The 12,226-nt window shown below is 45.5% G+C and overlaps 1 protein-coding gene across 1 annotated transcript; it reads left to right on the forward strand.

Moving 5' to 3' along the window:
* Positions 1-1,604: 1,604 nt before the first annotated feature.
* On the forward strand, positions 1,605-10,897 carry LOC111854002 (ectonucleoside triphosphate diphosphohydrolase 2-like). Its single transcript, XM_023831536.2, has 9 exons — positions 1,605-1,812; positions 5,036-5,153; positions 5,554-5,704; positions 7,444-7,603; positions 7,887-8,114; positions 8,633-8,902; positions 9,348-9,467; positions 9,794-9,928; positions 10,136-10,897. Exons 1-9 carry the CDS (start codon positions 1,696-1,698, stop codon positions 10,343-10,345), a joined length of 1,509 nt encoding a protein of 502 aa, XP_023687304.1. The 5' UTR covers positions 1,605-1,695; the 3' UTR covers positions 10,346-10,897.
* Positions 10,898-12,226: the final 1,329 nt, after the last annotated feature.

The raw sequence follows: 12,226 nt of genomic DNA on the forward strand, positions 1-12,226 counted from the left end.
AAACCGCATCTGGACCGGGCCAGAGCAGAGTCCCTACATCCTGTCGAACGCGGCTGTTCCTCTCATAGTACTGGAAGCGGTGGCGCTGAGAGTGCTTCAGCACCCCCTCTGGTTATTGGTGGTAATGCGGTGTCAGAATACTGTAAGGCTGCGCGCCCGTGCCTGTCGTTTTCATTAAAGAAAAACAACGTTATATTAATTATCTCGCAATGGCTCAGAGGCGACTTTATGATTATTTCTGCAAAAAGGCTACCATTGTTAGCTGTTGGTAGTTACCAGTGATATGAAAGAACTTCGGTAAAGTGTAGGCCTACTTGTCTCTCCTCGCGCCTGTGCGCACACTGCAGGCAGAGGATATCCGCCATTGTGTTGCTCGTGCTAAACCCACGCGTAGTGCTGGTAACTTACCACTGACTTTGAAAGCCTTATGAGACAACGTGCTCACGCTGCTATTCGAACAGGTCATTCATGCATAATAAATGAGATAAGGCATCTCGTAACTGAGCACATAGTCTAAAGAGTTTTAGAAGCCTACAGGTAGCGTATTATGGTAGGTATGCGTGATATGTTGACCCTGCTACATTCTGTAAGATCCATCCATCCATTTTCCTTTACTTATAAGTTGTTAAAGATGGAGATGAATTTCACTTCATAAAATCAGCATAATAAGGGAAATACAATACCTTCATCACCACCATACTAAAGCTATTTTCTTACAGATGACAGCCTAACAGCCAATAATGCAGCAGTCTGTTTGTGCGTAGCAGGTTGTATGAGATGGGTATATTAATTGTGTCTAAAGGCAAACTTTGAACTTGCTGAAACTGGTCTTAATATTGTACGTTTGGAACAAGACACAAAGGCAAAGCACTTCAATCCGGACCACACAGATTTTCTGCTTGATGTTCCCTGAGTCTACTGGACAGGACAATACTATGAAGAGGTAAAATGCCAGCACTTGGGGCTATTGACTGGATGGGAGGTTCTAGAACAAGGTGTGCTGGAGAAAGCTGGTGGAGCCAGAGGGAAATCAGAACACAATTTGACAAGACAAAGATCAAGCAAACAGGTTACAAAACCATAACCACAAACACTGATGTGACAGACAATGCAGAATAATCTTCGCATTTTGATTATATGTAATGCGTAATATATAAGCATCGCAGACTTCTGGTTTGAAATGTGTTTGGGCAACTCATATTTAAAGGGATTCTGGTTCACTAATCTCATTCGTGAACGTAATGAACGATGACACCCATTGAACAAGAAGGAAATTAAGCGTAAACTTAAAAGGACGAATCGTTTCTGAATGGAATTCTGTGGTAATTTCGTCATGTGCGTAGCAGGAACAAACTGATAAAGTTAGTAATTAATTCGAATTAATTGTAATTCAGGGAAAAACCTTTCTCCGCCCGTGTAAGCACGCCGATCTCAGTGTCAGACCTGCCATTATTTCCCAGTGCAATAACATCCGTAACAGGGGCTTAAAGATTTCCATACTAGTCTCAAGGGCTCCCTGTCGATAGTGTCTGCTGCCTTGGCCGATCGTCTTTTAAATCAGCCTCAGCTGCAGCGAAGCCAAACCCACAATAATGCGCTGTCTCTGCCTCCCCTATTCTTTCCGCTGCCTCCCTCGGGTGCGCTTAGTTCATTTGCACACACTGTGCGCGCCTCATCCGAGCGTCATTCGCAGACATGGGATCGCGCAAAAGGCACGTCGTCATCCCGCTCACTTTTGCACTAATTGCCGTTTTGGCCCTATTTCTCCTCACCGTCCCAAGCAAAGATGTGAACGAGCCTCCGGGTTATACGGTGAGGCCGCGACGATTTATTGATTTATTTCGTGATTGTAATGTGAAACGTGCGTACGATGAGTTTGTTTTTCTTGTCAGGCTATTTCTGTTCTTTCGGATGATTAAATATCGCAGATAGAAATTACATAATTACTGCATTAAATGCAAATACATATGCACAATTATAACGTGCATCACTAATCATGTCGGTTTGCGAATTAAAGTCTGTAAATTGTTGTGACAAGTCTGTAATTTGTTCACTTTCTCTTCACTTGAGGTTTATTAGACAGTTAATGCGACCAGGAACCGTAAAATAAAGAGTGAAGTGATTATACCGTATAGATTTAAGGAAGTTACTGTAGTTAAGTAATTCTTCTGTAACGATTTTGGTCTAGTTCCTTGAACAGGTGCGCATGTTTAGTCTTCTGGAGGGGAAATGATGAAGGGCTGGGCTAAATTTAACTCTGCTCCCGTGCCACTCTTTTCGGTTTAAAAACTACCTGATCACCCATCCATCTCCCAACCAGTTCTGCAGCACAAATTAGTGGATAAAAACTTATGTAAGGTGGGGGTAGACATATTTGTGTTACATTGTGGGGATTTTTTTTTTGTCTCCGCAAGGGGCAACTCAATATTCTAAAAATCCGTGAATACAATCAAAAAACTAAAAATAGTATTTTTTATTGTTTGGTTACCTTTAGTTAAGGTTAGGGCTGGGCAGGGGTTAAGGATGTCACAGCTTTATCATAAAGCACGTGAATTGCCATGCGTCTGAATTGTAACAAGCCTTGCCTTCCCATAGAAATGAATGGAGAGTCCGCATAAAGAGACCAAAATATCTTTGTGCGCTAGTTTTATTATTTGGTGTCATTATTATTCTATAGCTCACTGATGCTGGTGGACCTTCACCAGCTCTGCCTTTTGATTTAATCTCTCATTGGCCTATTTTGTGATTTATTTTATTTTATTATTTTTGTGATATTCCACCCGGATGTCTATGGATGGGGTTATGGCTCTTAACACATTTAATTGGCAAATTAGAGGCATTTTATTTATAAATCCCTTGCTCTTGAGTAATTGTGGAATAGAGAACTAGCAACCCACACTGTGATGCTTACACACCGATGTCCATGTGAGTCTAGGCTTGTTTTTGGTAGAAAACTTACTGATGACTATTGTTTGGTACCTGTACTGTGTTTGCAGTGACTAATCCCTCGAGTACTAAAACCTGCAGTGTGGCAGAGGATTGTGACACTCGTGTTGTGCTGTGTTTTGTAGTTAATGGTGTTTCCACAATCACCTTTTTGTGTAAGGGCTCTCACAAATCCCATTGTAGGTTACCACACCTGACTACTACACTATTCCAGTTTTAACTCAGCGTTATGAGTCCCGACACACCGCGTGCGAGTCTGTGGGGTACAGGGAAGCGTCCTTGGGTGACAAAAGCCTCGATACTGTCCAGTGAGCCACTGACCCAGACTGCCGAGTGTAAACCAAGACGCTGAATCAGGATTGCATTTTGCAGTGCTGTGCTGTTTCATAATTCTGTAACCATTAAACTTCACTGCTATGTTTGTCATGCCAACATACAAGGCTGGCTTTTTGGTTTTTATTATCAGAACTATATTGGTTTTGATCTTAGAAATTTGAACAGGTCAACTCACACACATAAATATCACTATGGTATACTGTATGGCTTTAGCACATGCTGGTTCTTAGTCTGAACTTGAATTCTGTCAGGTTTTATCTTTTTCCTTGCCTGTTTCCCTGTGTGGTCATAAAGTTTAAAAAGTGTCACTGGATTAACTCACACATATGAGTTACAGCAGTTTTTAACGAGGTAGTTACAGATCTGGAGTTGTGACCCACAGATGGTTTTAAATCCCAGGAGAGGACCTGCACTCTTCAACTGGACGGATTGCATATCCCACTTTATAAGCAGTAAAATTTTGTTTCTATAACTATTGTAAACTAACAAAAGGTTACTTGTGCTCTCTCCAAACCAGAGCATGTTCAGATCCAGCGATCCACATTACCATTGAACCAGACAAGCTTCACATAGACATTGCAAACACAAGATATTTCTGTAATATTTAGCTTTGCATAAACTAAGTCCCTCCAATTTTATCAATTTTTATTGTCTGTATTTTTTTTTTAAGTGTCCTGTTTGTCATTCTCACCTCTGTGGTCACAACAGGTTGGGGTGTGAGGGGTCAGAATGAGTCATTACTGGATGGAGATGAAAGTTGTTTTTTTTTTGTTTTTTTTGGGGGGGGGGGGGGGGGGCTCTGTCTGGAGGATCACTTTCTGGTGGGAGGGGGATATGAGAGTAAGCCAGCCTGGAGGCTCTGGACTTTATCCGTAGTTTTCTATCTTCCTCCCATGAAATCAGTAACATTACTGAAAAGGCTCATTCACTTTACTGTTTTAACACAACATATGCTTGCGATTAATCAAAAGTGGCTTAAATCAGTCCCTAAGAAGGCTCTAGCAGAAAGGACATATTATAAAAAAAGTATAAAAAAAGTAATGTATGACCAAGTAATGAAATCTGCTTTGGTGTTCTCTGTCTCTTCCTTGTGCCTCAGGCCATTGAACTTGCAGGTAAAAGTGTGTTTCCCATTTTTACCGTTACTAGAGGTTGAGAATGTCTGGGAACTCATTTCTGCTTTGGCTGTTGAAACATGTTCTGCCATAGTTTATACAAGCTGGCTAACTGGTTTTCATGCACCGAACTCAAGATTGCTGCAGGACTTTACACTCGCGTCTGCCAGATGTTTTCCTCCAGCGGGAATCAGGCATATAAAGTTCTCATCTGGGGGTGTATGACTAAGTGGGTTAGGACTCTGTGCCTGTGAATGGAAGGTCACTGGTTTCAATCCCACGGCTGGCGGAGTGATGTCACCGTTAGGCCCTTGAGCGAGGCTCTTAACCCGAATTGCTCCAGGGACACTGAGTGACTGCCCCCTGATCCTCACGTGTACGTCCCTTTGGACAAAAGGTTGGGCTACATAAATAACTAACACTCATTTGTTTGTTCTGTTCCATAGCACGAGTCTGGTTCTTTTTCTAAATATTTGCAGATTAAATTTAGCATGGAGCCTCTGTGGTTTGCAGGTACCGTGCGTTTGCTCTGTGTACAGCTGTAGTGTGCACTAATTGCCCCTTTGTGAGGAGTGTAGCTCATTGTAGAACATAGTAACTGTATGTTTCCTCTGTGTGTGGACGACTGTCTCCCTCAGTACGGGATCGTGCTGGACGCTGGCTCTTCCCACACGACCATGTACGTCTACAAGTGGACCGTGGACAAGCAGAACGGCACTGGTGTCGTCACCCAGCATAGCGAGTGCAGCCCCAAGGGTGAGAAACACCGGTGTTTGTGTGTGTGGGTGGAGCGGAGTTATGCTCAGACACCCAGATTGCCCAAAGTCAGCATGACTCAGGCCCCCCTGAGGGTTTCTGCTCAGAGAAACGGGCTCAGGTATGAATCCAACACGCGGATGATGCATGACTCCTCGCAGCTGCTTACCGCTCTGGGTTCTCTCTCTCTCTTTTACTCTTCTCAGGGGATCAATAATTCCTAGGTTCCCCCCTTGCGTTTAGGGCTTTTCTCCAGCCCTATCAGGTTTTTAACTACCTCCTTGTCAGCACGTCCTTTGTGATTCCAGTTTATATACTAGCCTGCTGCACCTCCACAGACATCTAGCACAGCTTTCCCACAGTACTTTTTGTTGACCGCTGCGCTATTCTGTGCCTGCAGGGGGCGGTATCTCCAGCTATGCCTGGCAGCCAGGAGAGGCAGCGCGCAGTTTGGAGGAGTGTCTGGACATGGCCATGAAGGACATTCCCAGGGCCCGGCACCACCTCACTCCCGTGTATCTGGGGGCCACCGCTGGCATGAGGCTTCTCAAGTGAGTGATCACGCACAAAGTGCAATGAGGACTGACCCAACTGGGCCACCGTACTTCCTTTTTGCATTGTGATTTCTGTCAATGAGGATTTAGTGATAAACAATGTAGCACATGTGACTAGAATGAAAAATATTCTGACTGCCAATCCCTAAATGAATTTGTCCTGTAGGCACTGAGTAAGTGCCTATGTTTAGGGCAAAATTACATGTGGGTGTTGTTCTGCAGATACAAAAAGGAAAATAATGATGAAGTAGTACATACAATAACACACCCCACTGGCATACGGAACTTATAATACATGATACCAAGATCCCCAACATTAGAATTCTGCATACTTTTATTTAATATTTATTGCAGTAATATTTAGACTATTTTCAACAGGGTTCTAGGTATACCAAAGTGAGTGTGGTAATGGTACCAACCACATTATAGAGTCAAAATAAAAATGTTTTTACCTATTTCTCTGCCTCCTTATAGAAAACCTTTTTTTCCAGAGACCTCTGCTGTGTACAGCACTGTACTCACTCATGTAGCACTTATGAACCTGCTCATAGAACCTGCTCATAGAACCTGCAGCTCCTGACCTGCAGCTCACTGCTTGCAGGTCTATGTTTCACTAGTTCCGTTCAGTAATGCCGTTTTCTGACGTTTGAACTTGCTTAGCTGCCCTGATTTGTTTTGTTTTATATATAACTGGGCCAGTTCAGGTTGTTCAAAGGCACAACAGCCAGTCCTTTTCATGTGGGTTAGAGCTGGTAGCCATTTGTGTTGCGTGCCCCAACATCGCAGCAGTCAGGCTGCATAGCGGGAGAATGTCGACCACTCCTCTGTAATTTTTCATCGCAGAGACAGTAACAGGAGAGCTTGCAGGTGTCCGCCCCATCCCTTTGTGTCCCAGCTTGAAGCCAGAATGAACATCTGTGAGCCTACTCTGTGCAACTGGGGGGGGGGGGGGTGTAAGCCCTCCCCAGCTCCTCATTCAACGCCACTTTTTATTTGCATGGAGTATTTGCTGTGTGTTCAGTGCTGAATAAAGCTAATCCAGTTCCTGTTTCACTTTCATAGTTTGCATGCAGTTTAGCTTCAGGCTGGACACCTGGTTCCGCTCAAGCAGTCCAAGAAACGCACCAATTGTCATGTAGGGAATTTGGCTCCGACTGGAAAAATATATATTACAGTATAAAAACGTGGGAAATTTTACCCAGTGCTGTCTTTTATCCGCTCAGTGTTCCCTACAGTGTCTCTGATACCTGTTCTAAACCAGTGTTTGTCAACCCAGTCCTCTGGGACCCCCAGACATTTTTGTTCCCTCCCAGCTCACCTGAACTGAACAATCACAAACTAACCAAACAAAAAAGGAGACTGAATAGCTGGGACAGGTGTGTTGGGAGCTTGGAGGGAGCAAAAACGTGGACTGTCTGGGGATCTTGAGGACTGAGTTGGGGAAACACTGAAGGACAGTTGAATTGGGGTTTCCTGGCTGCTTCCAGTGCCGGTGTAAACAGATCTGTGGTAACTTCCTGTTTCTTCTTCTTTTCTTGGTGTCTGATGTAGAAGTTTGACTTCTCTGCAGATGTTTCATCTCGCCTCCTGTGCTCCAACTTAAAAGAATCTCTCTGCTTTTGTGTCTCTCTGTGCTATGAAACTCGAGGTCTGCCTATCGTGTCGTTACATGTTTAAGGTGGGTGCCGTGTCTCAAACAAACCGAAACAAACAACACGAATCTTTGTGTCCCACAGTATTTCGAACCCCAGCGGCTCGGACAGGATCCTGGGGGAAGTGGCCGAAAAAATCCGCTCCTACCCCTTCGATTTCCAGGAGGCGGTGATCCTGAGTGGCCAGCAGGAGGGCGCGTACGGCTGGGTGACGGTCAACTACCTGATGGAGAAGTTTATCAAGGTGCCTCTCAATCCCGCCGAGAAACGGTCAAGCTGGATCGGCTGTTTCTGAACTATTTTTTGGTCCAAGTAGCAGCTACTCCAGGGAATCTCTGAATGAATAATGAATAAGGGCTGAACTATGGTGAACGTAGCCTGATGTGCAGAGAGTGCTGGCTGCTCTGATGTTCCTCAGATGCTCTTCACAGGCATATTTAGACTTATAATTAATTACATGCTGCCCAAATTCAAATCAATGCATACAGGCCTTACAGAGTATCCTCCCCCCCCCCCCCCCCCCCCAGTATGGGTTTATAGGCCGATGGCAGAGCGCCAACACTGAGACGATCGGGGCACTGGACTTAGGTGGGGCCTCCACCCAGATCACTTTCGTCACACGAGAGGCGGCGGAGGACCCGAGAAATCACATGACGCTGCGTCTCTACGGCCAGGACTACAAGCTGTATACCCACAGCTTCCTGTGCTATGGTCAGGGTCAGATGCTGATCCGACTGACGGCCAGCCTGACGCAGGTAGGTCACCCGCCGGGGGGGGGGGCATCGTATGACATCGAACCACTACCCTGACACTCTCAAACGTTCTGGGTCAAAACCAAGCTGAGTGCCATATTAGCGCCAGACTGACACGCCATATAAGGGCAAGGCTGAAATGGCCCCCGTTGATAGCGTAGGTGGTGCTGCCAACTAGGTTATGGTTGGTAGTGTTGCTTAGTAACCTTTCAAAGCGAGGGAGCCATATAACTGAGGTTTAGCATGCACTGAAAGGCAGGCAGCGAATGGTTACATGCTTCCTGTTGACCTACACCAATCAGATTCTCTCATACAAGAGGGTTTCATAAAAAAAAAACCTACTGAAAACCTACTTAATGGCACAAACGGAATACAAATACATGCCGATGTCTGTGGCTCATGTAAGCCTTGGTTCATGTGATCAGCATCAACCAATCACAGCTCGCTTGAATGCCCCCCCCATCTGAACAACTTCCTGTGTCATGCTGGATTTCCCCCTCTTCTCTCACCCCCCACTTCAGTTTCAGGGTTATAATGGCACCATCGTCCACCCCTGCTACCCCGTGGGCTACAGTGTGACCATGAAGCTGTCAGACGTGTTTGATTCTCCGTGCACGTCAGCCTTCCGGCCCAGTCAGCCCAATCTGGACGTCGCTGTGACGGTGGTGGGGACAGGCCAGTACGAGCTCTGCCTGAGGAACGTGACCCAGCTCTTCACCTTTGACAAGTGTCCTTTCTCCCGCTGCTCGTTTGACGGCACCTTCCAACCCAAAGTCAAGGGAGAGTTTGTGGTAGGCGAGACCCTCAAGTCCCTGAATCCCAGCACCGGTACCTGATAGGCTCACAGCAGGGGGCACAGTGAAGACCCATGAATGTCCCATGAAAACCACGATAGAAATCTTGGCCTTTTTATTTATTTATTTATTTATTTATTTATTTATTTATTTATTGAGATGCATGTTTTTGCATGTCGGATGTGGAAATGCATGTCGGATGTGGAAATGCATGTCGGATGTGGAAATAGTCGCTCTATTTGTAATTGTTCATGGGGCTTGATCATAAAACTTCATCCATTGTTTTAATACAGACTTGGTAACAGTGGCAGTAATGGTGCAAATGACTTCACTGCCATTTGCAGTGGTATTGTCACTGTTACCATTATTTATCTTCTGATAATAGCTTGTAATACCTCATAACAGGCAATGTTTACAATGCCCCCCCTCCACTCTTCCCCAGGCCTTCTCTGCCTTCTACCACGCCCACAGATTCCTGCAGCGCGCCACCGGCATCAAGGTCACGACCCCGAGTCAGATGGACACGGCAGTCCGCACCCTCTGCGCCATGAGTCTCAGCGAGGTAACGCTGCCTGGTCTCCCTCAGTGCGTTCTGAGATGATCGACGGGGCGGACTATGTCGAGCCCCTCCCAGAGCTGCTGTTCTCAATATCGTTTCGGAAGTCGTGGTAGTTGATGGTGTCTCTAGGAATTCAAAATGCTTTTTGGTGTTAAATATGCAGTAGGGATACTACAAATGGTCTACTAATCCATTCTATATATGTTAAGCAAAGGGAAACTATAGTGACATGGAAATAATCATGTAGGTAATTGATTATAATTGATTGTATAGGTAATTGATTATTGTTGACTGCTCTTCCTGTCTGTCTGAATGTCCCACTGGCACAGTTGAAGAGCAAGGCCCCAGATGAGATTAAACGCCTGCATGAGTACTGCCCATCCTCCGCCGTTGTCCAGATCCTTCTGCTGCGTGGTTACAGCTTTGATAACACCTCCTTCTCACAAGTGTCGTTCGAGAGCACGGTGAGCATTAAGGGGGAATCGCTGAGGGAGAAAACCATATATAACCCAGTCCATGCTTAGCATGAATTCTTACACTTGTGACAATTACTGAAAGCATGGCAACGATGACCTTACGGTGCCTCAGCATGGGTAGATATCCGTGTGGCACATGTTGGCTGAGCTGATGATGATGCTGATTCGCGTGTGGCCCTCTGTCGTCCGCTGCAGGCCAGGGGAGCCGCTGTGGGCTGGGCACTGGGCTACATGCTCATCCTCAGCAATATGGTACCAGCTGAGAGCATGAACCTGGTGAAGGCCATCGTCCCTGTAGCCTGGGGCTGCCTGCTCTTCCTCATGATTGCCCTCCTTGTCGTCTCTCTGGGATACCTGCTGGCACAGGCTTTCTGTGAGAAAAAGACCACCGATGATATCCTCTGATGGCCACTGGGTGGCGCCATGGAACCCAAGCGTCTTCCTTCTGGCAAGTCATCAAGAGTGACTTTAAATGTGTCAAACGGGTTTCGTCGTCAGGGAGAGGCACCCAATTTGTCCCCCTACACCCAGCATGGATGAGGGTTCAGAATCAAGTTAGCAGATTGGTCAGTGAAATATTATGCTAGTAAATAACTGAAAGTTAATGATCTGCCTTCTGCTGCACCCAGTCTTTTGAGAGAGAGCAACTTTCACCTGAAAGATTAATCTACATGGTTTTTAAAATTTCATTTTACCCACTTTAAGCGCCGTGTCTGAGATTGGCTACAGTAAATTGTTTAAAAAGGAGGGCGTGAGAGCAATTGCTGATTTATTTTTATTTCTGTCATTTCACTGATAGGTTTTTAGGAACGTGGACATGTTCAATGTCTTTGTGTGAGGAAAAGTTACCAAGCTGTTTTATTCTCCTAAATGATGTCAACTAGTCACTGAGGTTCACAGATACTGTTTAAATTTAGATTTTGTACAGTTTTTAAATAAATGTGATTTGACAATGGGCTCTGTGCGTGGCGTTTTTACGTTCTCCCTATCTGTGTGTGGGTGCGCTCCCGCGTCCTCCCAAGGTCTAAAAATATGAAATGTTAACACTAAAATTCCCACAGTTTTATTGCGTGTGTGTGTGTGTGTGTGTGTGTGTGTGTGTGTGTGTGTGTGTGTGTGTGTGTGTGTGTGGGGTCCAGGTATACCTTACACCAATAAGGTATCTCCTACTCCCTGAGCACAGTGTGAATCGCTCGACAGGTAGTGCTCGAACCAAAAGCGTTTCAGTGGTTTCTGGTGAGGCTGCATGTTCGGTGGTTTCTTTGCCCGGTGAGCCGTGGTATGAGCTGAGCTGTCATCCCTGCTACTGTACTTAGATGGTGGTAAGCCAAGAAGATCAGACCCATGAGGTCAGATGGTCTGCTTTAAAAAAAGACAATGCAAAACAATCATGGCACTTTTTGTCAGGGTGGGCTGAGGAATCTCAGCGCGACGCAGAGACTGTCACTCTGGTATCTGTGCTTTTTCTGTTTATCGCTTCTGTCTGTCTTTGGCTTCTTTTAACGCCTTTTTTGCTTTCTGTTTTCTCAACTGCTGAAACGGCTTTATTTTCGCGTTTCCCTTTGTAATGTGTCTAGCCCTCCTCTGTGCTGCTGTCACACGCTAGGCCTTCTTATCCTTGTCTCATCTTCTGCGTCACATGTTTTTCCTTCCAAGTGAAGATGTTAATCCTTTATGAGTCACCGAGGATATTCCCTCACGTCTTTTTCACAGTCAGGCCTCATTTATGTCAGGGAAGAGCCTCGTCACTCTGGTCCAGGTAGGAATGCAGAGCGATCCGGTTGAGCTGGACCGCAGAAACACGCGATCCGTGTCGGACATGTCACGGTCGTAAAAATGAAAACTCAACCAAAGAATGCGCAGCCTTTCTCAGCAGACCCAAGACATTGGTGTTCCATCCTTAGATGAGCCTTGAATCAGATGTAGAACTTTGGTGTTAACACCCCCAGAATAGGTTCATCCTCAGGTTGCCAATGGCAAACCAGGGACCCCAAAATGATAATAGATGAGAAATAGTATCTCCTAAACACTAATGCATCATAAGCTAGTGTTTCTGAACCTGTTACTCGGGGACCAGCTGCTGGTAGCAAAAATGTGAACTGTCTAACAGAAAGCGGGGAGCAAAAACGTGGACCGTCGGGGGGGTCCTCGGGGTTCAGGCTGAGAAATGCTGATATGAGAAACCAAGAACACAGGAGTGGGGTGATCTTTCTCACACCAAATTTGTGAGGGGGCCATAATGTTTACTTTAATTCTCTAAACGGATGCTGATATCAACATTTCACA

Source organism: Paramormyrops kingsleyae, chromosome 7 (assembly GCF_048594095.1).
Source record: "Paramormyrops kingsleyae isolate MSU_618 chromosome 7, PKINGS_0.4, whole genome shotgun sequence".
Lineage (NCBI taxonomy): Eukaryota > Metazoa > Chordata > Actinopteri > Osteoglossiformes > Mormyridae > Paramormyrops > Paramormyrops kingsleyae.